Source organism: Miniopterus natalensis, chromosome 17 (assembly GCF_054644295.1).
Source record: "Miniopterus natalensis isolate mMinNat1 chromosome 17, mMinNat1.hap1, whole genome shotgun sequence".
Classification (NCBI taxonomy): Eukaryota; Metazoa; Chordata; class Mammalia; order Chiroptera; family Miniopteridae; genus Miniopterus; species Miniopterus natalensis.
Window position 1 is genome coordinate 9,826,541 of NC_142097.1, and position 23,084 is coordinate 9,849,624.

Below are 23,084 nucleotides of genomic sequence, written 5' to 3' on the forward strand. Positions count from 1 at the left end.
TTATACTACCAACCAGAGCTAATCACTCTGTGGGCTTTATTTTCAAAACATTGAACCTTAGCTCATTAAAACTTCACCAATCTAGCCATAAGACTGTCTTTATGTCTTTTTCCACAGACTATAAAATAGAAACGTAACATATAAAAAACATACTCAAACAGAATAAAGTAAGGGTCCTTACAAAATAGTTTCCTACAAAACTTCCATTTGCCAAATTCCTAAGAGTCACAGACTCTAATGCAGACTATTGAGCATTTATTAAAATAGTAATAAGAAGAAAACAAAAAAGAGGGGAAAGGGCAGGGACTTATCTCCAGATTCCTGCCCGACTCCTCACGCTAGTAGGGGCAGGGTGTCCGCCTTTCTTGCGTGCTGGAGGCTTTTCAGTCTTAGGGACTGTGGCAAGGCGGCGAGGGAGAGCCTGGGAAGGAATCTGAGAGTTGAAGGAAAGAGGAGAGAAAGTCAGCATTGTGTACCCTGACCACCCCGCCCCACCGAGGAAAGGCGTCATGGAGAAGGCCAGGAGCATTCGGCAAAGGGGAGTGACCACACTACAGAAAATGGGAACAGGCCACAGAGGACGGAGCCAGCCAGGGCGTGCAGAGTCGGAGGGACTGGTCAGCGAGAGCCCTTCCACCCTCCTCGTCTGCCCTGCTTTCGCTCACCTCTTTCCGGGGGATCTCACCCAAGTGGGAGTCTGTGTTCCTTCTTGGGATGCTATCCTCTCGGCTGTCAGTCCTGCCATACAAATCAAGGGGTGAGGATGCGGGAGCAGCCCCCCACTCTCTCCAACCCTGTCTCTTAAGAATAAGAATAAACAAGATAGAGCTGGAATTGAACACGAGGAATACCAGCGGATTCAAATACTGAGTTACGCTAGGTAGTCACAAGCTAGGACTCAGGGGTAAGAGCTGTAGGGCAAAGAAAAAACTAAGGGAGAAAGACGCTGCACAGAGACTTTTTTAGAAGTAAAGAAAAAACAAAGTAGAAAGGAAGAGACAAAAGAAAGGTGGGAGCAGTGAGACGCAGGAAGGAGACTTGCTGATGTACGTACATCTCACCCCCACTTTCTTCCCCAGAAAAGGACAACAGAGTATTCCGTGGACAACATACACATGCCTTTCCTTCTCTGCCTGATCCACTTGCCTGCCCACAATCCAGACTCTACCCACCTAACCCTTCCTCCCTTCCCTCCCAGACTGGTACCCGCTATGTTCCAGCCTCTTCAGGTAGAGCAGCAGATCCTCAGCAGGCAGTGCCCCCCAGCCCCGAGCTTGGTATAGTCGTAAGAGCTGAGACATCTCCATCAGCTGCCTCGAGGATGTGAGCCCATCTCTACCTAAAGACGTATCAGTAATGGTGGTCATCCTAGGCCTCCTCTCCCCAGCCCTCATCCCACCTCCCTAGGAACCCAGAAGGGCCTTTGTTCCAAGTACTGGCTCCACACCCAGCCCCTTCCCTTTTTATCTCCCAGTAAACCATGACCTGCTTACCCCTCTCTGGGGAGCCACTGCTGGGACCGCTGCTCTGTAGATGGGTTGAGGGAAGCTCATGGACCCGGAAAAGATTAGATGCCATGGCTAACGGTACTTTAGTTTTATGGACAGGGGGTGGGAGGCGTGGCACTTGAGGGGCTTCCTCCCAAGATGGGACAGTCAGGGGAACTAGCAAAAGGAAAGAAATCAAAGAATCAGGAAATGGGCTAAAGAGCCAAGGAGGTCCTATGCCCTGGCCTTTATTAGTCTTCATCACTTTACCAGCTCCTAAAATCTTTCCCAGGTAACCCACTTCCACCTTTTCCAGGCGTAGCCCCAACCTTCTTTAGAGCTGGCACTCACCAGACTTAGGGGGTAACAGGTCCACAGAGGGGTTCTCATTGTTCTGGGGTACTGTCTCCAGCAGCTGGGGGGACAAGATAGTAAGATTCCCTCAAGACCAACAAAGAAAGAGGCTTAGATATCTGAAGGAAGCAAAGGCTGGGGCAGGAAGAGCTAAGGTTGGTCACCTAAGTTCCAGAAAGGACTTACGAGATAGGAATTAGACTGGGAGAGTAAGAAGCTGGGACAAAGTATCAGTCCTAAAAGGGAGATGAAGCCAGAGCCCTGGACTCCTAGAGTAGGGAGAGAAAATGAGGAAGGAAGAAGAAAATAAGGTGGGATGAGTGGGCCCTTTCTTACCTGGTGCAAAAAATGCTTGAGGCCCTCCAGCTGAGGAGGAGGTGGCAGCTCTTGCTTTAGGAATCCATCCCCATCTGACCCAGGATCTTCCTCAGGGAATGGCCGTTCTGCTCTTTGATTGGAATGGAAGGCCCCAACTGCAGAGAATTTCCCAGTTGTAAAATGAAACGTGTGTGCGTGCACACAAGCACACGTGTATGTTGCAGGTTCCTCCACAACTCAACTCACCAAATGCCCAGAAAAAAAGAGGCCTATTAAATATAGGAGAGACATTGCAGCAAGAAGATAACAAAAAATTAAAATAGCTGGAGGGAAGGGCTGAAGGGGACTGAGAGACGGAACAACTGAATTCTAAGAAGTATAGACAGGAGGGGAAAGCTGTGGTACTCAGACTCTAAATAAATAAATACCACCACAAACTACTTAAATAAGAGAAACTAATACTCAGAATGGTTTAGGATTAATAGACATGTTTTGGTCCCTTCACCAGAACACGCCCTCATTCGTTTTTATTATTACATAATTTTTATATTTAAAATTGTGATATAATTCATCTCTCATTCTTTTTTTTAATTAAAAAAATCTTCAACAGAGGATATGTTTTCATTGATTTTAGGGCAAGGAAGGGAGGGGGAGAGAAAGAGAAACATCAAAGTGAGAGAGAAACATTGATTGGCCTCCTGCACACACCCAACAGGGGATCAAACCTGCAACCTGGATATGTGCCCTGATTGGGAATCAAACCCATGACCTTTTGGTGCACAGGACGACACTCCAAATTAGCCACACTGGTCAGGGCATCCCTCATTCTTAATTCAACCTGGCTTGTCATGTTTGCACCACACAGAGCACCCCCATCCACCCAAGTTGCAGATGACTAAACCAGGGTGGACACCACTCCCAAGGTTAGCCAATCCAAGGGATTGTTGTCAACCCATCAGATCGCCTCTCTTCAAATTGGACCTAAGAAACAGAGACACCATGGTCTATATAAGGTTACCTAGAGTCTTGGTTGGAATCAGTGTCATGGCTGGTCAAATCCATGTGCGAGGCAAAGTTAAGAGAGCTAGAGCCCTGAGTGAGAGAAAGTGCTGGTCTACCAAGAGAGGACCAGATGTGCAGGGAGAAGCAGTCAAGAGCCCATGCAAGCAAGCCCAAATTGAAGAGGAGTAGCTGCCTTAGCTCCTGATAGCACTGCTGGATCCAAACTCCAGGTCTCATTAGGTCCAGCTATATCACATTTCCATGAGATCTCACTGCCTTTATTCAAACCAACCTGAGCAGATTTCTGCTCCTTGCAACCTATGGTCACTCAGACATCTGGGAAACTAAATACTCAAGCCCCAGACAGAAAAGAAGCTAGGTAAGAGGGAGCCAATTAGTGCATGTAAGGGGAACCCCAATGATGTCTGTCCCCAGTTACCTGAAGTGAGATCTGGCTTTGGCTCCAGGGGCTGGAAGGAATGTTGGCTCTGGAAAGTGGGGTCCAATAGGAGGCTAAGATCTGGGGAGGAGCTGCAGAGAACAGGCGGCACTCCAGGCAGCTCATCCCTTGCTTCCCGGCTCTGCTGCAATACAGGCTTTAGGGCCACAGCCATGGGAGGCATAGTCCAGATCCTCCTCTCCCCCTTCTCTCGTTCCTGAGGCCCAGGGCTGGAGGAGCTGGCAGCCGGGGCCTGAGTATAAGAGGGAGATAGAAAGAAGGGTCAAAGCCCAGTGCATTTAAGAAACATGGTACAGACACTTTAAATAAGATAGCAAATTAGTAGAATTTCCTTAAAAGAAGATTTGATAATATCTATCAAATTTTAAAAAGCTTATTTTTGATCTTACAATTCCATTTGTAGAAATTTTATAGATACACTTGCACAAAAACATATATTAATGATATTTATTGCAGTTTGTAGATGCAAACTATAGAAAACAACTTTAAATTCCACCAATAAGTACTGAGTTAAATAAAAAATTATACAACCTTGCATAGAAGGCTACCATTTGTGGGGGAGCACTCAAGACATCAGTAACAGTGGCTCCTTTTGGGAGAGTAACTGGCAGACTGAGGTGCAGAAATGGGATGGAGATTACTTTTCACTGTGTACCTTTTTGACCTGTTTGGATTTTTTTTTTCTTACCATGTGCATATTACTACCTATTCCAAAAAAAATTTTAGCTTATAATAAAAATTTCATAATTAAAAGAAGTAGGAGATGCCAACGTAAGACAGGTCAGGGTGAGACTCTCAAGCCTACTCTAGGGCAGGACTTAGCAACAATTTTGGCCCTTAACATCATAATTCAACCACCATTTGGCAAAACTATCATGTGTTCCTCACCACCTCTTGGGCTGGGAGAAGAGAGTTAGGCCAATGCAATGTGGCCAGTCTGGGTGAGCTATGGCCATGGGAAAAAAGATTTCTTTTCACGAGACAGTTATTTCTGGGGAAAGTTCACTTTTTTTTTTTAAATGCAGGTCCAAGGACCTGAACTTAAGACTTCCCTTGGGAGGAAGCTAGATTTGCAAAGGGACCCAAACACAACTTTGAGCAGCTTAGCTTAAGGGGTAATGCCTACTGGGGGGTTAGAAGGCAGGGTAGAGGTGCCGAGCAGTTGGTTTGCCTCCTCCCAGTGGGCCTGCAGCATGGCTTGGAGTCGCTCTACCAGCTCGGTCCGCTGTTCCTCCAGCTGCTGGTTCCTACTCTGCAGTTCCCGCACTCGTGCTTGCTCCCGGGCCAGTCTGAAGAGAAGACGGGAGAGCTGATGTAGGTAGCCTTTGAGAAAGCAAAGACTTGGAGAATAAGTGGAACCAGAACGGAATGTCAGACAGACTTTGGAAATTCTGAAAGGAGTGGAGCCAATGTAGAAGAGGACAGGGGGCAGCTCTCACCATTCCCAGTTTGGGCTCTATGTGCAGGAAGGAGACAAGCCTAAAAGGGCTACTCCAAGGACCAGTACCTGAGCTCATAGTCCTGAGCCACCTGCTGCTGTCTTTCCTCTCGTTCTGCCATTTCCACCTTGAACTGAGTCAACTGAGTGGACAATTCCTGCTGGTGCTGTCCATTTAGGTCTTGCAGCTGCTTCCTAAGAGGACAGTTGAGAAAAGAGAACTGAATCTGGAGACAGAAGTAATCAAATGAGAAAAAGCCAGAAAGTGTGCGAGAGACAGCCAGCCACAGGCAGCCAGCATGGCACAGCTCAGTGGGCTCAGGAAAGAGGTAAGGTCAAAGCCGGTACCTTAGGATGGGTTCCCAGAGTCAGAGACAGAGATGAGGGTTTATGGGAAGATGATTCATTTAAGAAACATTTCCAGAAAAAAATTGGTAGGGAAATGGGGGTGAGGGGAAGTGAGACTGGGATGGGAAGGAAGTTCAATTCCGCAGGGCAGCTCTGTAGATGGGAAATTTATATTCCTGCACCCATCAGTTACTGGGTAAGGGCTAGCCCTGTGGAATGAAAATCGTCAAGCACTCTGGCCTCTCTAAGTGCACCTGCAGGCAGCTGTCGCACAGACTTGGGTCCTCGCTGACAGAGCCAGCATGTTGGACAATGATAAAGGGATCAGAGAGGGTATGGGCAGGGCACTAACAACACCTGTGTGGCTGAGGACGGCAGCATCCAGTAACCGGCGCACCTGTGCTGCTCCCTCAGGGAGGCTGCTTGTCGCAGGCTGCTCTCCTGAGCCTGTGCCAGCCGCTCTGTCACCTGCTGCTCCAGCTGCACAGCCAGCTCTGACTCCAGTTGGATCCTCTGGCTTTCGTACCGGGCCTAGGAGAGAAGGAGGGTGGGTTAATAGCTCAATTCTGGTTGTAATTAAGAGGGTGGAGGATATAATGTGGACCAAAAAATCCCCGTGCCAACATTTCCCGCCACATACCCAAGGGATGAGGAACAAGAATTTTGCCAAAAGGAATGAAAGAGGTTCCCTTTCCATTTAGATTATGAGGTACTCACACCATACAAGTACACAAATGTGAAAATGACTCTGGACAAAAGAAATGTATTTTTTTAACCAAAAGAAATGTTAGAGCCCTGGCCAGTGTGGCTCAGTGGTTAGAGTGTTGGCCCATGCACCAAAAGGTTGTGGGTTCAATTATTGGTCAGGGGCACGTACCTGGGTTGCAGGTTCAATCCCCAGCCTCTCTTGGGGGACATGTGGGAAACCACCAATCGATGTGTGTCTCTCTTCCCACCCTCCCTCCCTTCCACTCTAAAAATCAATAGATGAACAGGATAGGTTCAATGACGGGGAAGCACAGATCAGACTGAGGAATGTCAGAGGGAGGAAGGGTGGGTGGGTGGAGGGAGAGAGCAATCAAAGAATTTGTATGCATATGTGCACAACCCAAGGACACGGATGATGGTGGGAGAGGGACTGGGGAGGGGGAGGGGACAGGGTAGAACAGGTCATTGGGGAGAAAAAGGGACATTTGTAATATTTTAAACAAAAATTGAAAAAAAAATTAATTAAAAAAAAAATCAATGGAAAAAATATCCTCGGATGAGGATTAACAAAAAATAAATAAATAAAAAGAAAAGAAATGTAGAAATGTCAGGTAGAACAATCAGATCTGTTATGAGTCAGAGATAACAGTACCTGAAACCCAGCAAACATTCAATAAATGTCAGTGTCCCTTCCTCCTAAAGCAGAATCAGTCTATATCACTCTCTCCATTTTCTCACCTCATATTTTTCAACCCACTGAAATCTGATTTCTACTTTTAACATACTTCATGGCAAAGAATTTAATTTCTAAATACAAACAGTGGTGATTTCTCAGTCTTACGTGATCTGGCTGCAACATCTGCCACTTCTACCAATTCTTCCTTCTAAAACCATTTTCCCTTGGCTCCCATGATGCCACCTGTCACCATCTCCGTGTTTTCATTCTATCTGACTGCTCCTCAGACTCAGCTGATTGCTCTTCTTCCACCTGTCCATAAAGGCTGAATGCTTCCTTGAGTTCTGTCCTCAGTCTGCTTTAGACCATACACTAACACTCTGGTCACTGATGCTTTCACATGTATGTAATAAATGTCTGCCCTTTAGGCCATGTTTTTTGCTACCATTTATACCTTAAAACATGTTTTAAAGCTCTCTTTAGCCTAGACCTTTCTTCTAGGCTTTAACACCATATACCCAGTAACCTAGTGAATAGCTCTATTTGGATACACCTCAAAAACAATACATCCCAAATGAGATCATTTGTTTTTTTCCCCTCAAACCTTCTGTCCCTATTATATTTCTTGCCTTCGTTAATGGCACCACTCTCCACTGAAACACACAAACTATTTGAAACCTGGAGTTATCCTTGACTCCTCCTACTTTACCCCTTCCAACTGGTCAGTACATTCTATTTCCTTAACATCTAATTTACCCTCCACTCACTACTACATTAATTCAATATTATTTCAAGTCTAATTTACCTCCCTGCCTCTACTGTTCCCTTTCCCCTCTCCCATTTTGGCCCCAATAGATCTTCCACTTCATGCCTAAGTGAATATTCTAAAATATGAAAATGCTCAATTTACTGAAACCCTTCAAATGCCCCAATTGCTTAAAAAATAAAGTTCTGGCTGCTTAAAATGGCTTATAAGGCCCTTTTTGATCTCCCACCACCCATCTACCTTATCTTTCCCAAATATGTCCCAGTCATACCAAACTCTTACAGTAACCTAAAATTTAAAAAAACAAAATTTTAATTGTGGTAAGAAACGCATATGAAATTTATCCTCTTAATCCATTTTAAATATAAATTTGAGTAGTGTTAACTATATTCACATTGTTGTGCACATTTCTAGAACTTTTTCATCTTGTAAAACTGAAACTCTATACCCACTGAATAACAACTCCCCATTTTCCCCTCCCCTTGCCCTGGCAACCAGCATCCTACTTTCTGTTTCTTTGATTTTGACTACTCTAGATATCTTATCTAATTTCTTTAATGAAAAAATTTAATATACACTCCCTTTAAGCCAGCGATTCCACTTTCAGGAATCTGTGCTACAGAAGGGGTGCCAAAGATTTATGCACACTGATGTGCACTGCAGCACTGTTTTTACAGTGAAAAATTGGTATCAATGTAAACTTCTCTTCAAAAGGAAAATGCTTAAGTAAGCATCTGTTCATTGCAATATTATCTAACCCTTAAAAATAATGATATACATCTGTATGTATTGACATGGAAAGATATCTATAATATATTATGAGGTTAAAAAACAAACAAGTTGCAGCAAATACATAGCATGTTCACATATTTTTAATGCACCAACCCATAGGCTCATATATGAGATGGCTCTGGAAGGAGATACACCAAAAGGTGTGATAAGAGGAGGCAACCAATACTTTTTACTTTTGTATTATTTGAACTTCTGTTACAGATAACTTTTATTATATTTTTTAGATATTCTTTAAAGTTCTCCGAGAATTCTACCCTGACCCACCCATGTAGATCTCTGGCTCCTGTCCTTGTCTTTGATATTTACTTCTGATTAGTACGCTTTGATAATTTGAGTATGCATGTTATTACTCCTAAAGTAACCCTATACAAGCAAGCAAACAAACGAACAACAGAAACTGAGCTTATGACTTTGAACTAGCTGAGGAAAAAATCGTCAATGAGAAAACTGAGCAGAAAGTAATGAATCTAAAATAAAAGATGCAAGGAAGAGGGAAGAAATAAATACTAATAGGCAAGACAAAATAAGATATAAAGTAGAGCACAGATCCACCTATGAATAAATAAATTAAATGTTAATGAACCTAATGCTCTGGCTAAAAGACAAATCTATAAAAGTTGAAAGTAAAAAGATTTAGAAAAATATTTGCCAGGAAAATTCTATTTTTAAAAAATTTATCTTTATTGTCGAAAGTATTACAGATGTCCCCTTTTCCCCCCCATTGATCCCCTCCACCCTGTATACTCCCCCCTCTCCAGGCCTCCTTCACACCATTGTCTGTGTCCATGGGTTATGCATATATGCATGTAAGTTCTCTGATTAATCTCTTCCCCCTCCCCCCCCGCAAAAAATTCTATTTTTTTTTAAAAAAAGGCTGGTATAGCTCTATTAATATTAAGGAAAAATAAACCCTAAGGCAAAAAGCATTATAAAAGATATAAAGAGAGTCACCTCCTGAGAATAAAACATGCAATTACCAGGAAACGATATGGCAATTTTAAAATTCATATGCATCTAATAATATAGCCACAAGATGTATAAAGCAAAATTAGCAGACTGCAGGAAAAATAGACAAATCCACACTAAGGGAGATTTAATAGGAAAAAAAATCAATATGGATATAATGGTTTAAACAGCACAATTAACAAACTAGACACAAATAAAAACTGCACCCAAACGCTACAAACACTATACATATTTTCAAGCACACATGAAACATTTAGAAAAGCTGACCACATATTAGGAGATAAAATAAGTCTCAAAAAATTTAAATTATAAAAAAAGCATATTCTCTCATGATGTCCAAAAGAAACTCTCAAATGATATGAAGTGGGGAAGGGAGAAAGAGGAAGAGGGAGGGAATAGAAGAGAGGGCCAAAGGGGGGGGAGAAGTACAGACAACAGACAAATGTAACAAAATATGAAATTGATGAATCTTAAGTATATTCGTTATTCTATAATGCAACATTTCTTTAAGTTTGAAATATTTTGCAACAAAAAGTTGGGTAGGAATATACATAAAAAAGTAATTTTTTAAAAGACCATGCTCTCTAATCACAAAGCAGGTAAGCTATGAATCAATAATAAAAACATAATCAGAAAAGCACTATATGTTTGGAAATAATCCAGGAGATAAAAAACAGTAATATAAAAAACGGAATATTATTCAGAACCAAACAATAAGGAAAATACTACATAGGATAAGTTGTGGGATGCACTTAAATTAATACTTACACAGAAATTTAGAAAAGAAGGCTAAAATGAATAAGGGAACGTCCATCTTAAGAAGATTTTGAAATGAACAACTAAACAAAACAAAAAAAAATAAGGAATGAAATAAAGTATAGATATTAATAAGACAGAAAAAAAAAAAAGCCAAGCCATAAGTAGATTCTCTGAAAATATATTCAATTAAACTACAAGTAAGATGGCTTTAAAAAGAGAAGATGAGAGAAATCACACACAAATAAGTATCAGGATAAAAAATAGAAAAGACACCATGAATGTTGAAAAGATAAAATTATGAACAAGTTTAAGTCAATAAATTAAAAAATTTAGACTTGAAATGAACATATATGGAGTGACAGAGAGAATGTGAGTGTACCAAAAATAATTCAAGAAGAAATAAAAAGCCTAAATATCTCCATAAACATTAAATAAGAAGCAAAATCTGTCACCAAATATCAAATATTCAAGAAGCACACCTTACAGACTATTTCAGAGTATAAGAAGAAAGCAATTAGATTCTCCTGTTTCTAGTACTAGCAGGTTAAGTTATTCAGATTAACTCTCCTGCTGCACAAAAACAAATTAAATAAAATTTAAAAATTTAATTCTATTTTTCTCTCTATATAGAAAATCTTCCTAAAAAGCATCAAAGAGGTAACAAAACAGTATAGAATCAACAGGCCAAAGGGTGAAAGAGAGAGAGCACCTAGCCATGCTAGCAAGCATGGTAGACAGCCATTTTTGCCCTGGAGGCATTTACCTACCCTAGAAAATTAAAACCTTTATTTTGATCGAGTTTCAAGGGAAAATCAGAAATCAAAGGCCAAGGCCCACATAAGTTGGGGAGTCTAACTGGAGACTCTATTCACAATAAGCTGAGACTCAAATGAGCTTCATCCTCAAGGTGAAAGTGAACCAGAAGTGGAACACCCTCCTCAAAATTGAAGCTCAACTTGAGTAATCCCAACCATTGAAAATTTAATTTAAATTGGTGATGGACTTATAGTGTCTCTCAGGACTTGGTAGAAGCAAATGCAAATCTTCTCTGGAGCAAAGTACTTTCATTGTAAGCCTCAAATTATTCCTACAATTTTTCAAATACAAGGTCCAACACATGGTTAAAAATAACCAAAAAAAACTGGACTCCAGGAAAGCCAGCAAAAACAAGAGACAACAGAAAAAGATCCTCAAACATTTTAGATATTGAAATTATCACCTACAGAGGATAAAATTGTGTTTAAAGTAATTAAAGACATACTTGAAAATATCAGAGAACAAGAAACTATGGAAAATTAATATTTGAAAATAAAAATAGTACTTCATAAAATCAAAAATTAAAAACTCAATGTGTGGGTTAACAGTAGATTAGACAAAGTTAAATAGAGAATTAGTGAACTGGAAGGTAGATAGGAAATTACCCCGAGTGAGCATTAAAACACAAAAAATGGAAAATACGAAACAAAGAGTGAGCAACATAGATACAGGGGTTAACATATATTTAATCAGAGTCTAGAAAGATATGGCAGAGACAATGGAGCAGAGGCAATATGCAGAGATAATGACTGAGAGTTTTCCAGACTTATGAAAGACACCAATCTATTTCAAGAAGCCTAAAGAATTCCATAAAGGATTTTTTAAATGCACACTAAGCACAGCCAAGTAAAACTAATAAAAACAAAGACAAAAATTTAAATTATGAGTGATGAACTGATAGTTCACCTCTCAACAATGAAAACCAGAATATTTTCAATATTTTGAAATAACTGCCAACCCAAGAATTCCTTCAAAAATGAATGTAAAATAAAGATATTTTCAAACTAAAATAAATAAATGAAAGAGATTTTGACATCAAGAAAAAGATTCCAGGTGGAAGATCTGAGTTCAAGAAATGGAAAAAGAGCAAAGAAAGGAGTAATTATGTAGTCACCTCTAAATGTATATTGACTTTATAGAACAATATTAATAATGTTTTCTGGCAGTATTTTATTTTTAGAAAATAGAATTAAAAAACAAAAATAGAGTGATGTCATGAAAAATGGCAGAATAGGAAACAGTGACTCTAAATGATACACTAGATCAGATGAATTTAACTGACATTTACAGAACACTTCGCCTCAAAGCTACAGAATATACATTCTTCTCAAGTGCACATGGGACATTCTCAAAGACAGACCATATGTTAGGACACAAAACAAGTTTCTACAAGTTCAAGAAGAATAAAATCATATCAAGCATCTTCTCGGACATTTATACCATGGAATACTATGCAGCTGTATAAAAGAAGAATTCCTTACCCTTTGAGACAGCATGGTGGGACCTGGAGAGTATTATACTAAGAGAAATAAACCAGTCAGAGAAAGATAAGTATCACATGATCTTACTTCTAATGAAATAAACTGATGAACAAAATAGATCCAGAGACATAGAAGCATGGAACAGACTGACGAATCTCAGAGGGAAGGTGGGGGTGGGGTAGGGAATTAACCTAAGAACTTTTATGCATCTATGCATAACCCATGGACACAGACAATAGTGTGGTGAAGGCCTGGAGGAGGGGTGATGTGCAGGGTGGAGGGGATCAATGGGGGTAAAAAAGGACATGTGTAATACTTTCAACAATAAAGATAAATTAAGTCAAAACAAAAAAAGAGCAGACATTGACAATGGTTTAAAAACAAAACAAAAATACAAGCCTATCAACATTTGCACCATAGGAGTACCAGAAGCAGAAGAGAGAGGGGAAGGAATTAAGAAATTATTTGAGCCCAGCCGGGTGTGGCTCTGCGGCTAATCATCAACCTAGGTAGGATCCAGGAAATTGGGCTTCGATTTCCGGTCAGGGCACATGCCCGGGTTGTGGGCTCGACTTGCAGTAGGGGACATGTAGGAGGTAGCTGATCAATGACTCTCTCATCATTGATCTTTCTCTCTCTCTCTCCCTCTCCTTTCCTCTCTCTGAAATCAATAAAGATATATTTTTTTAAAAAGAAAGAAAAAGAAAAAAAGAACCTGTTCGAAGAAATAGTGACTGATTATTTCCCTAACTTAACAAAGGAAATAGACATATAAGTCCAGGAAGTGCAGAGAATCCCAAACAAGATGAACCCAAAGAGGACCACACCAAGACACATCATAATTAAAAAGCAAAAGGTTAAAGAGAAACAAAGAATCTTAAAAACAGCAATAGAAAGGCCATTAGTTACCTTCAGGGGTGTTCCCATAAGCCTGTCAGCTGATTTCTCAACAGAAACTTTGCAAGCCAGAAGAGATTGACACAAGTATTCAAAGTGATAAAAAGCAAAGACCTACAACCAAGACTATTTTACCCAGCAATCAAAGTGCCCATGAATAGATGAGTGGACTAAAAAATTGTGGTATATATATATATATATATATATAGTATAATATTACTTGGCCGTAAAAAAGAATGATATCTTATCATTTGCAATGACATGGATGGACCTAGAGAGTATTATGCTAAGTGAAATAAGTCAGACAGAGAAAGATAAATTCCATATGATTTCACTTATATGTGGAAGCTAAAGAACAAAATAAATGAACAAACAAAAAAATAGAAACAGACCCATAGACACAGAGAATCAACTGATAGTTGCCAGATAGGGGGATAGTTGGCAGACTAGGTGAAAAAGGTGAAGGGATTAAAAAGTACAAATTGGTAGTTACAAAATAGTCACAGGGATGTAAAGTAGGGATATAGTCAATAATAATGTAATAGCTATGTATGGTGCCAGGTGGGTACCAGACTTATTGGGGGGATCAGTTTATAAATTGTAAATATCTAACCACTATGCTGTACATCTGAAACTAATATAAAATACTGAATGTCAACTGTAATTGAAAAAAAGGTAATTATTTATAAACAAATAAATTATAAATAGGGAATTTTGTATATGCCTATGATTAACAAATCAAAACAAAACACCATGATCCACCTATATATTTTCTATAAGAGACTCACTTTAGATACAAAGATGGAAATAAGTTATAAGTAAAAAGATGAAAAAAAGGTAGTCCATGCAAATAGTAAACAAAAGGGAGCTCAGGAGCTATATTATTGTCAGACAAAATAGATTTTAAGCCAAAAAAGGTTGTATTAAGAAGATATATCGCCCTGGCAGGTGTGGCTCGGTTGAGCATCGTCCCATGCACCGAAAGGTCACCAGTTTGATTCCTGGTCAGGGCACATACCCAGGTTGCAGAGTCAACCTGGTGAGGGTGTATACAGGAGGCAACCAATCGATGTTTCTCTCTGACATGGATCTTTCTCTTTCTCTCTCTCTAAAATCAATAAATACATTTTAAAAAAGAAGATATAATAATTATAAACATTTATGTACCTAAGAGAACCCCAAAATATATTAATAATTGACAGAATTAAAGGGAGAAATAGACAGTTCTACAACAATAGTTGAAGACTTCAATACCCCACTTTCAATAATGAGTAGAACATTAAGGAAATAGAGGACTTGAACATTAAAGCCAGGCACTACTCTGGGATTTAACAATGACTAGACAAAAATCCTTGCCCTAGTGGACCTTATAGAAAACAAACAAGATTTTAAAAGGTACACTATGTAGTATATTCGGAGAAAAGTTTAACAGGGAAGGAAAACGGATGGTCAGAAGTTACAGATTTTACTCAGTGTGGTTGGGGAAGACCTTACTAAGAAAATGGCATATGAGTAGAGCAGTTCTCCTTACCTCAATTATCGTTTACCACACTACTTCAAAAATGTGTGCACTAGCCGGGCGTGGCTCAGCGGTTGAGTATCAACCTAGGATCCAGGCTATCCAGGTTTGATTCCCCGGGTTGCGGGTTAGCTGATCAGTGACTCTATCATCACTGATGTTTCTATCTCTCTCTCTCCCTCTCCTTTCCTCTCTCTGAGATCAATAAAGATATATTAAAAAAAAAAAAAAAAAGTGTGCACTAGAAAAATTCCCCATCTAGCTGGTGAGCTCCTTATTGGTGAGGACTAGCCCCAGCTCCTAGCACAGAGTTTTCATAGAGAGGCTATTTAACAGGCTTATTAAATGCACAAGTACACAGATACATCTAGCACCAGTTCACAGCAGCTTACAAATTGCTATTTATAAATTATTTACTAACATCTTTACCCTTGGCCTCCTTGATAAATTAGTTTCCATGCGGTCAGTCCTCTAATTCAATGGGCTAGGTGAATGAAGTGTGTTTGTTCAAACACTGGTCTAACTAACCCAGAAATTGAGTATCTCCTTAAATCAACCATTAATAAGGGCAAAAAGTCTCTCAGATTTGACTTGTTCTCAGAAACTTGTTAATTTGTCCTTAACACACATTTTACACATAAAAACAGAGGCCCATAAAAATCAAAATTCTAATTAGAAATGTGTTTGTCATAACTCCTAAAAGGTCACTCTGCCTCAGAGCTACTTCTCCTGACCTGCACCAAGCTCATTTCCAGCTGCAGGGCATCTCTCTCTCTCTGAGCCGTATCCAGCTCTCCTTCCAACCGCCGCACCTCACACTGCGTCAATGTCAGCTGCTGCTGGGCCTCCCGGGCGGCCTGCGCTTCCCTCTGCATGTTCCCCTGAGAAAGCGAAATCAAACTTAAGTACATACCTAATTTCCTGTCTCCTGGTTACTTCTATTCTGCAATTCATCTCCACCTCCATACCCTAAGACCCTAAAACCCAGGCTTCCTTTTCCTCTCCACATTTGATCTAGTTCCTAATCTCTGTTTAATCTTACTCTTTGGTCTTCCGTGTATTTGATGCCCAAGCCTTCTAGCTGGCCCTACACTCTCCATCTTGTCTCCACATATAGTTTTCCACCCTCCATCCCAGTCCTCAACACCCCATATACTAACATCACATCTCATTTAATTTTTTTGCCCTTCATATGTTCCCCATTCCCCAACTACAGCTTTTACCTTCTCCCTTTCCAACTGAGCCTTGCCCTCCTCCTGCAGTGCCTGGTAGCGTTCCTTAAGCTGGAGCTCTTGCTGGGCCCAGGTCTGCCTTTCTTCATCTAGGGCAACCTGAAGCATCTCCAACTGTCGATGCTCACTGATTTGCCCAGCACGAGCCTCATCCCGTTCTTCCTGCAGGGCCCGGCACCGCTGCTGTTCTAGCTCCAAGCTCAAGGTCAGAGCTTGCCTTTCCTCTTCCTATAGCCCCAGGAGAAAACCAAGATCCTCAGCATGCCCTCAAGAGACCAGCAAACTGCCCCCTCACCCATATACAATGTACCCACTGAGAATTATGTCCATTAAAAATACAAAAGCCCCGCATGCCCAGGCCTGGCTCAGCGGATGAGCTTCAACCTAGGATCCAGGCGATTAGGGTTCGATTCCCGGTCAGGGCACATGCCGGGATTGTGGGCTCGATCCCCAGTCGGGGGGTGCAGGAGGCAGCCGACCAATGGCTCTCTTATCATTGATGTTTCTATCTCTCCCTCTCCTTTCCTCTCTCTGAAATCAATAAAGATATGTTTTTTTTAAAAAAGCAAAAACAAAAGCCCCCAGTGAGTTATAATATAGTAGATAAGAGCTTCTATTCCAGAAATAGGTAAATCTGGGTTCCAATCTCAGTTTGAATCCCAGCTCTGTCATTTACTATGTGTTCTTAGGTACACATCCTTATCTGTGAAATGGGCAGGCATAATATCAGGGTCGACCTTGTAAAGATTAAAGTAAAAAGTATATGTAGCCCTGGCCAGTGTAGCTTAGTTGGTTGGGCATCATCCCATGCACCAAAAGGTTGCTAGTTCAAGCCCTGGGCAGTGTTGCTCAGTGGTTAGAGTGTTGCCCCCGCATACTGGAGGATGTTAGGTTCAATTCCCAGTCAAGGGCACGTACCTGGGTTGCAGGTCTAATCTTCACCCCTGGTCAGGGCACATGTGGGAAACAACCAATCAATGTGTCTTTGTCACATCAATGTTTCTCTCTCTCTCTCCCCCTGCCTCCTCCCTTCCACTTGCTCTAAAATCAATGGGGGAAAAAAAATCCTCATTCCTTGGGTGAGGATTAAAAAAAAAAAAAAAAAAAGGTGCTGGTTTGATTCCCAGTCAGGACACATGCCCGGGTTGTGGGTTTGATCCCCAGTAGGGGGCATGCAGGAGGCGGCTGATGGATGTATTGTTCTCACATCTGTTTCTCTCTTTCCCTCTTCCATTCTCTCTCTCTAAAAATCAATTTAAAAATCTTTTTTTAAAAAGTGTATGTAGCCCGGCCGGGCGTGGCTCAGCGGTTGAGCGTCGACCTAGGATCCAGGTGATCAGGATTCGATTCCCGGTCAGGGCACATGCCCGGGTTGTGGGCTTGATCAATGACTCTCTCATCATTGATGTTTCTGTCTCTCTCTCCCTCTCCTTTCCTCTCTCTGAAATCAATAAAGATATATTAAAAAAAAAAAAAAAAAGTGTATGTAAAGCATTTAGCACAGTGTCTGGCACATAGTAATTACTCAATATACAATAGCTATCACCATCATCAAAAGAAGTTCCACAAAGGATAAAAAATCCAGCCTACCATCATGTACTAGCCAACCAGCAACCATCATCAACATTGTTGGGTATAGCCTGTTAAGATTTTAAGTGCCAGTATGCATGTAGCAAGCATGTGTCATACATGCAACAAGTTCCAAACTTGGCTACTAATTCATATGGGTAATCACCTTATCATTTCAGCAATAAGAAATGTGAATGAGTCTCATCCCATACCTTTTTTGGCTATGCCCTAGACCAGAGTTTCCAAACCTGGCTGAACAAAATCACCTAGGAAATTTCTGAAAATATTTAGGTTCCCAAACTCCACTGCGTATCTACTGAATCAAAATCTCTGGGTATGGGGCCCAGAAATCTATATTTTAAAATAATTCCCCAGCCTGGCTGGCGTGGCTCAGTAGTTGAGCATCCACCTATGACCCAGGAGATCGAGGTTTGATTCCCAGTCAGGGCACATGCCGGGGTTGCGAGCTCGATCCCCAGCAGCTGGTGTTCAGGAGGCAGTTGATCAATGACTTTCTCATCATTGATGTTTCTATCTCTTTCTCACTTCCTCTCTCTGAAATCAATAAAGATACATTTAAAAATAATAATAATAATTCCCCAGATAATTTAGTGAGGGTATAATTTGCAGTCTCAAACTTACTTGGTGGCAGAGCCCTTTTTGTAGAGTGGGAAATACTGCCCTAGTGCAACTAAAGTTATGAACTCCCACAATCCACCAACAGCCCATAGCCCTCTGGAATTAACCCAACTCAGCATTCTCACCAGCATCTCTCTTTCCCGTTGCTGTAGTCTGGCACCTTCCTGCTCACGATTCAGGGCCTCCATGGCCTCAGAAAGACTTTGTTCCAGGCGGGTTACTGTCTTTTGGGGAGAGGGGTACATAGGACAGAGGAACTAAGGGGAATCTCTATATGTTATACTTCAAAAAGCATTAACAATGTAAACTTTAAAACCAAAAGTTAACTAAATTACTTGAGGGCCAAAAACACTACATGGTGTAGGGAGAGCTGGGAAGACATCAGTGATGCAAGTTTGATAGCAGAAACAGTGAAGGAACAGAAATAAGAGAGAATTGTCAGGCCAGCTACTGCAAGATTCAGGTCAATCTGTTAGGAACCCTAATTCCAGAGCTATTTCTACCCCCTTCATTCTAGCAATCAGTGACCTAGGTTCTAATGCCATATTGCCCACCTCCTGCTGCTTGCTTCTAGTGAGTTCAGCTGCCTGGCGTTCTTCCTGGAGTCCTCGAAGTACCTCTGTGCGCTCAGCTTCATGCTGGTTCCAGCCCTCCACCACACGGGCCAGGGTCTCAGGAGAAGAAAGTCAGATGGCATTTCAAAATAATATTTTTGCCCTCTTTCTGCCCATAGAAGAAAGGTTAACAGTCACAGTAGTCAGTAAACCCACACCTTAACCCAGCTCCTAGCATGAACAAAGAGATGTTGGTTGGCCACCCCCTATTTACTATTCCTTGGTGTGCCCCATGGAGAGATCCACCACATTCTGCTACCCTGGCACCTTGTCCAGTTGTTCAATCATGATATCTTTCTTGCGGTCAGCAGTCACAGCCACAGCTAACTGTTGCTGAAGCTCTAGCACTCGGGTCTGCAGGCTCTGAATATGGCGCTCACAATGCTGGGAAGAGGATAAGGAAACTGAGTATTGCCATTCTTAGTCTGACCAAAGCACCAAACTTTCCAGCTCCTCTAGGGGGAAATGGGCTGGAGACGGGAAATGGGCTCTGTCCCAAGAACAGAATAGGTATGGAGGAGAATCAGGAATTTTGGAGCAGGAACCTTAAAGGCCCAAGACCTCCAACACCTTCCTCTGCCATCTCAGAAAGCAGGGGCTTAGCTCGAGGCTCTTCCCTTCCCTGGATCTCCTGAGAAAAATTTCCATGGGCCTTTTGGTAAAGAAGCAGCACCCCATGCTGCAGAGTGGGAAGTTACTCCTGCCTTGAGAAGCTCATTGAACACAATGATTAAACATAGCAAGGATAAAGGCAAAAGCCTTGCACTCATGCCCAGGGAGTTGAAAATAGAAGAGAGAGTTCCAAAATGACAACACAACTAATGATTTTGACTTTTCTTCTGCCTTATCCCTCTTTCTTCCCACTTCAGACAGGCTGAAGTTCAAAGAGATAAAGCTCATTATATCAACAACTATAAAACCTTTGTACAAAACAACAAAGTTCATTGTTCATTCACCAAACACTTATGGAGTGTTTCTATATGTTAGGTATATTCTAAACTTTAGGAAGACAGTGCTGAACAAGCAGCTTACATTTTAGAAGGGCAAAACAAACAAGATATATCAGATTATGATAAGCTATATGAAAGAAATAACAGAGTAATGGGAGGGGAGGTGTGCCATTTTAGATAGGATGGTGAAAGGGGGTCTCCCTGAAGACCCATTTGAGCAAAGTCCCAGCTTGTGGGCCCTTAACCCTCTGCCCTTTTTAACAGTCAGCCCTATTTCTAATCTTTGCTGCTTTCAAAAGGAAGTCTTTATATCTCACCTTGCGACGGGTATGCTCTGAATCCAGTGCATCTCTCAGGCCCTGAAAATCTGGGGGATTGAGTGGGGGTCCTGGCCGAAGGCTGGTGTAGCGGGGAAACAAGTCCTCCAGGGCTTGGGCTGAGCTAGATGGAGATAAGTCTTGCAGAGGCCGGGTGCTGAGCAAATCAGGTAGAAATATTAGGGTTGGGAAAGCTTTTAAGACCCACTAGACCAATTGTGACATTTTACAAATGAGGAAACAAACTCAGAAAGGGCAAGAAGTTTTTAAGTTAGGTAGTGATAGAACCATAAATAGCACATAAGTTCTCTGATTCACTCTATAGTGCTCCTTTCTCGATGCCACACTCCCTGTGGTAAACGTCTCAGCAGAAGCAAGCTAACTCTTCTGGGAGAAGGAGGACTAGAGGTTGGGAGAAGGCCAGGTACTAGTCAGCAGATGCCCACGTTCCTGAAGGACTAAAGGGGGTAGCAGATAGGAGAGAAAGGATAACACTAACAGCTAAGTGACAAGTGTCTTAGGTCTGAAGAGGTACAATAGCAGTAAAGGAAGATCAAAGGAACAGAACACTCGGCTTTCCAAGAAAGCAAGCAAGCAAGCTAGAAGAATCCCAAGAACTCACTTAAGTAAGGTGGCTGTGCTTTCACTGTCAAAGGAGTCTTCTTCCCGTCTCTCTGAACCAGCGCCTAGAGCAAAGGGATCCTCTGCAGAGAACCAGAAGGATCCCACAGCCAGGGTCAGGTAAGGATAGGAACAGGGACCACTCGGAGGAGAAGAGAGCAGAGAGCCTTCCTTTCTACTTCACCCACTCCTCCGACCCCTCTCCCAAAGAACTGGAGCCTTTGCTCCTGAAATCTTGTCAGAGGCCTAGGTACTCCTCACATTCCACTTCTTTTCTCTACTTTCTCCCATCCCTTAAATATAGCTTCTCCTTTATAGGGAAGGGATTTACTCACGATAGGCTGTATCACGTGAGGTTTGGAGCATGCTCTGGAGTTGGCCCCGAACACTTTCCATCTCAAAGATATGCTTGGAACCATCCTAGAAAAGTAACACAGAAACCAGAAGCAACTTGAATAATCTATATTCTACCTACTGCCAGGGTAGATGGCATCCAGTACTCCCTAAAACCCACGAATTTTTACCCCAGCAGCACCTAGAAAAGAAAGAACAAGAGAACTAATCCAATAAGGGTCAGATACTCAAATGTGTACAGAAGCTAGACAGGTAGTGTAAATAAATTTGGCACATTAAGACAACAGTGGTGAGGATTCTTGCCAACTGGAGAGCAAATACCCTGCCTAAAGACTGTGTAGCTCATGGCTATCAGTTTTTCAGACTCTGGAAGACCTAACCAGTCTGCAAATTGGCTTTGAGACCTTTTCTATGCAATACTAATAACTATCTTCTCTGTAACATGTGTAATTGATTAAACTATGTTTTAATGATTTACATGCCTAATTTTGAACCACACAATCATAACAGTTTTGAGCTGGAAGGATCTTAGCATATTTTGCTGCTATCCTTAAGTCCCTAGTTACCTCTTAGAATGAAGAAAACTCACCCTCACCCCCAGTCCCCAAATCCCAGTCAAAGCACAGGAACTTATCCCACAGTGCAGGTATCGCTAACAAAGGAAACACTGGGAAATTTCCCAATTTCCCAAATTGTGGTGTCCTAGGCCACTCTCCCCCTCCTAAACATTTGCTCCCAGAAACAAGCAATACTGATTGTACTTAAAAGGAATTTGAAATCTGATAGTTCAAGTCTCAGTAAAGGTGTGTTTTTTTTTACCACCCCCAATCCCAAGACCCTAGGGGTCCCCCAGACACACCTCCCTCATCTTTTTCTTCAAGTTGTTCTCCAATCCAAGTGACAAACTGCGACTCAGCTCTTGGGCCAAGCTGTCTAACCCCTCATGAGGCGGTAGGGAGGTGGAGGGTAAATACAGCTGCGCTCGGGCTGTGGCCTCTGCCTGACGACTGAGGTGCAAAGAAGCATAGAGCTGGGAGGTGACCTCAGAGGATACTTGGTTCAGCCCAGGGGCTTCTGATGAATCACTCAGGAGATCCTCCGCCCGGAGAGGTGAACTGGGGCTGGTAGCTGATGTCGCCATAAGTACAGGCAAGAGACAAGTGGAGACAGGAGAGCTGGGAATTCCTTGTTCTGCTTTAGAAGAGCCCAGTGGGGAAAGTACACAGAAAAGGAAGATTTGGGAGAAAGGAGGAAGACTCCAAGCCAAGGAACCTTGGTGAATAAGGGTATGGAGTCTTTCTGGTTAGAGGAAAGGTTCCCACCGGTACCACAGGTCATGGGAGAGAGCAAAAGCATTTCTTTCCACAGCTCCTGGAAACTGTGAAAAAGGAGGGTGCAGCAAGGAGTGAGTGGGGACAGAAGACCGATTGCCGGGCAAAAGCACCACTGTAGTTCATCTGAAGTGCTGAAAGTTGCAGGTCAACTTCTGGCACAGGCTACCACTGGTCCACTCAGCCCTTATCTCACACCCAGACGTGCAAACTGAAACAAACCCAAATCCAATAGGGGCCTAATTTCCGTCCAGCTGCCTTACTTGCCCATCAACTTGCTCCAGTCTCAGAGAGGCAGGAACGTCAAGCTCCCCACACCCTTCAGCCCGCTGCACCCTTCTACCCAGGGTCAACTCTCTTGTATACCCCCTCCAACCCTTCCTAGCGAGAAAACCATGGCAAGGCCCCCTAGAATCCCTCCCTTCCTACTACCCCAAAAGAAACCTTGTGAACACTCAGTCACACTCTCGGAACGTCCCAAAAAACTACGCCGCCCTCAAACCTAGCCTGAGATGCTCTACCGCGATTACCCCGTCCCAATGATCCCGCACTTCCAGTCCTCAGCCCCGCAATTCGTCAAGGTGAGGACAAGGGCTAGCCCCCTCCACCGAGCCCGCACAGGGAAAGACCAAGACCTCCACTCTCGCGCGCTTCCCTACACTCAAAACCG

At 42.2% G+C, this 23,084-nt stretch overlaps 1 protein-coding gene across 2 annotated transcripts; it reads right to left on the reverse strand.

Moving 5' to 3' along the window:
* CNTROB (centrobin, centriole duplication and spindle assembly protein) lies at positions 1-22,763 on the reverse strand. Of its 2 annotated transcripts, XM_016222490.2 has the most exons (19): positions 21,943-22,763; positions 21,065-21,149; positions 20,731-20,812; positions 20,109-20,265; positions 19,109-19,225; positions 18,782-18,898; positions 18,353-18,451; positions 16,011-16,247; positions 15,522-15,668; positions 5,805-5,938; positions 5,129-5,254; positions 4,748-4,910; positions 3,601-3,853; positions 2,178-2,314; positions 1,839-1,902; positions 1,494-1,664; positions 1,207-1,339; positions 666-738; positions 1-433 (listed from the first exon to the last, which is right to left on the reverse strand). In XM_016222490.2, exons 1-19 carry the CDS (start codon positions 22,222-22,224, stop codon positions 308-310), a joined length of 2,703 nt encoding a protein of 900 aa, XP_016077976.2. In that variant the 5' UTR covers positions 22,225-22,763; the 3' UTR covers positions 1-307. The 2 variants fall into 2 exon arrangements, with proteins under 2 accessions (XP_016077976.2, XP_016077977.2); XM_016222491.2 differs by lacking the exons at positions 1,207-1,339; positions 1,494-1,664.
* Between the last annotated feature and the right edge of the window lie 321 nt (positions 22,764-23,084).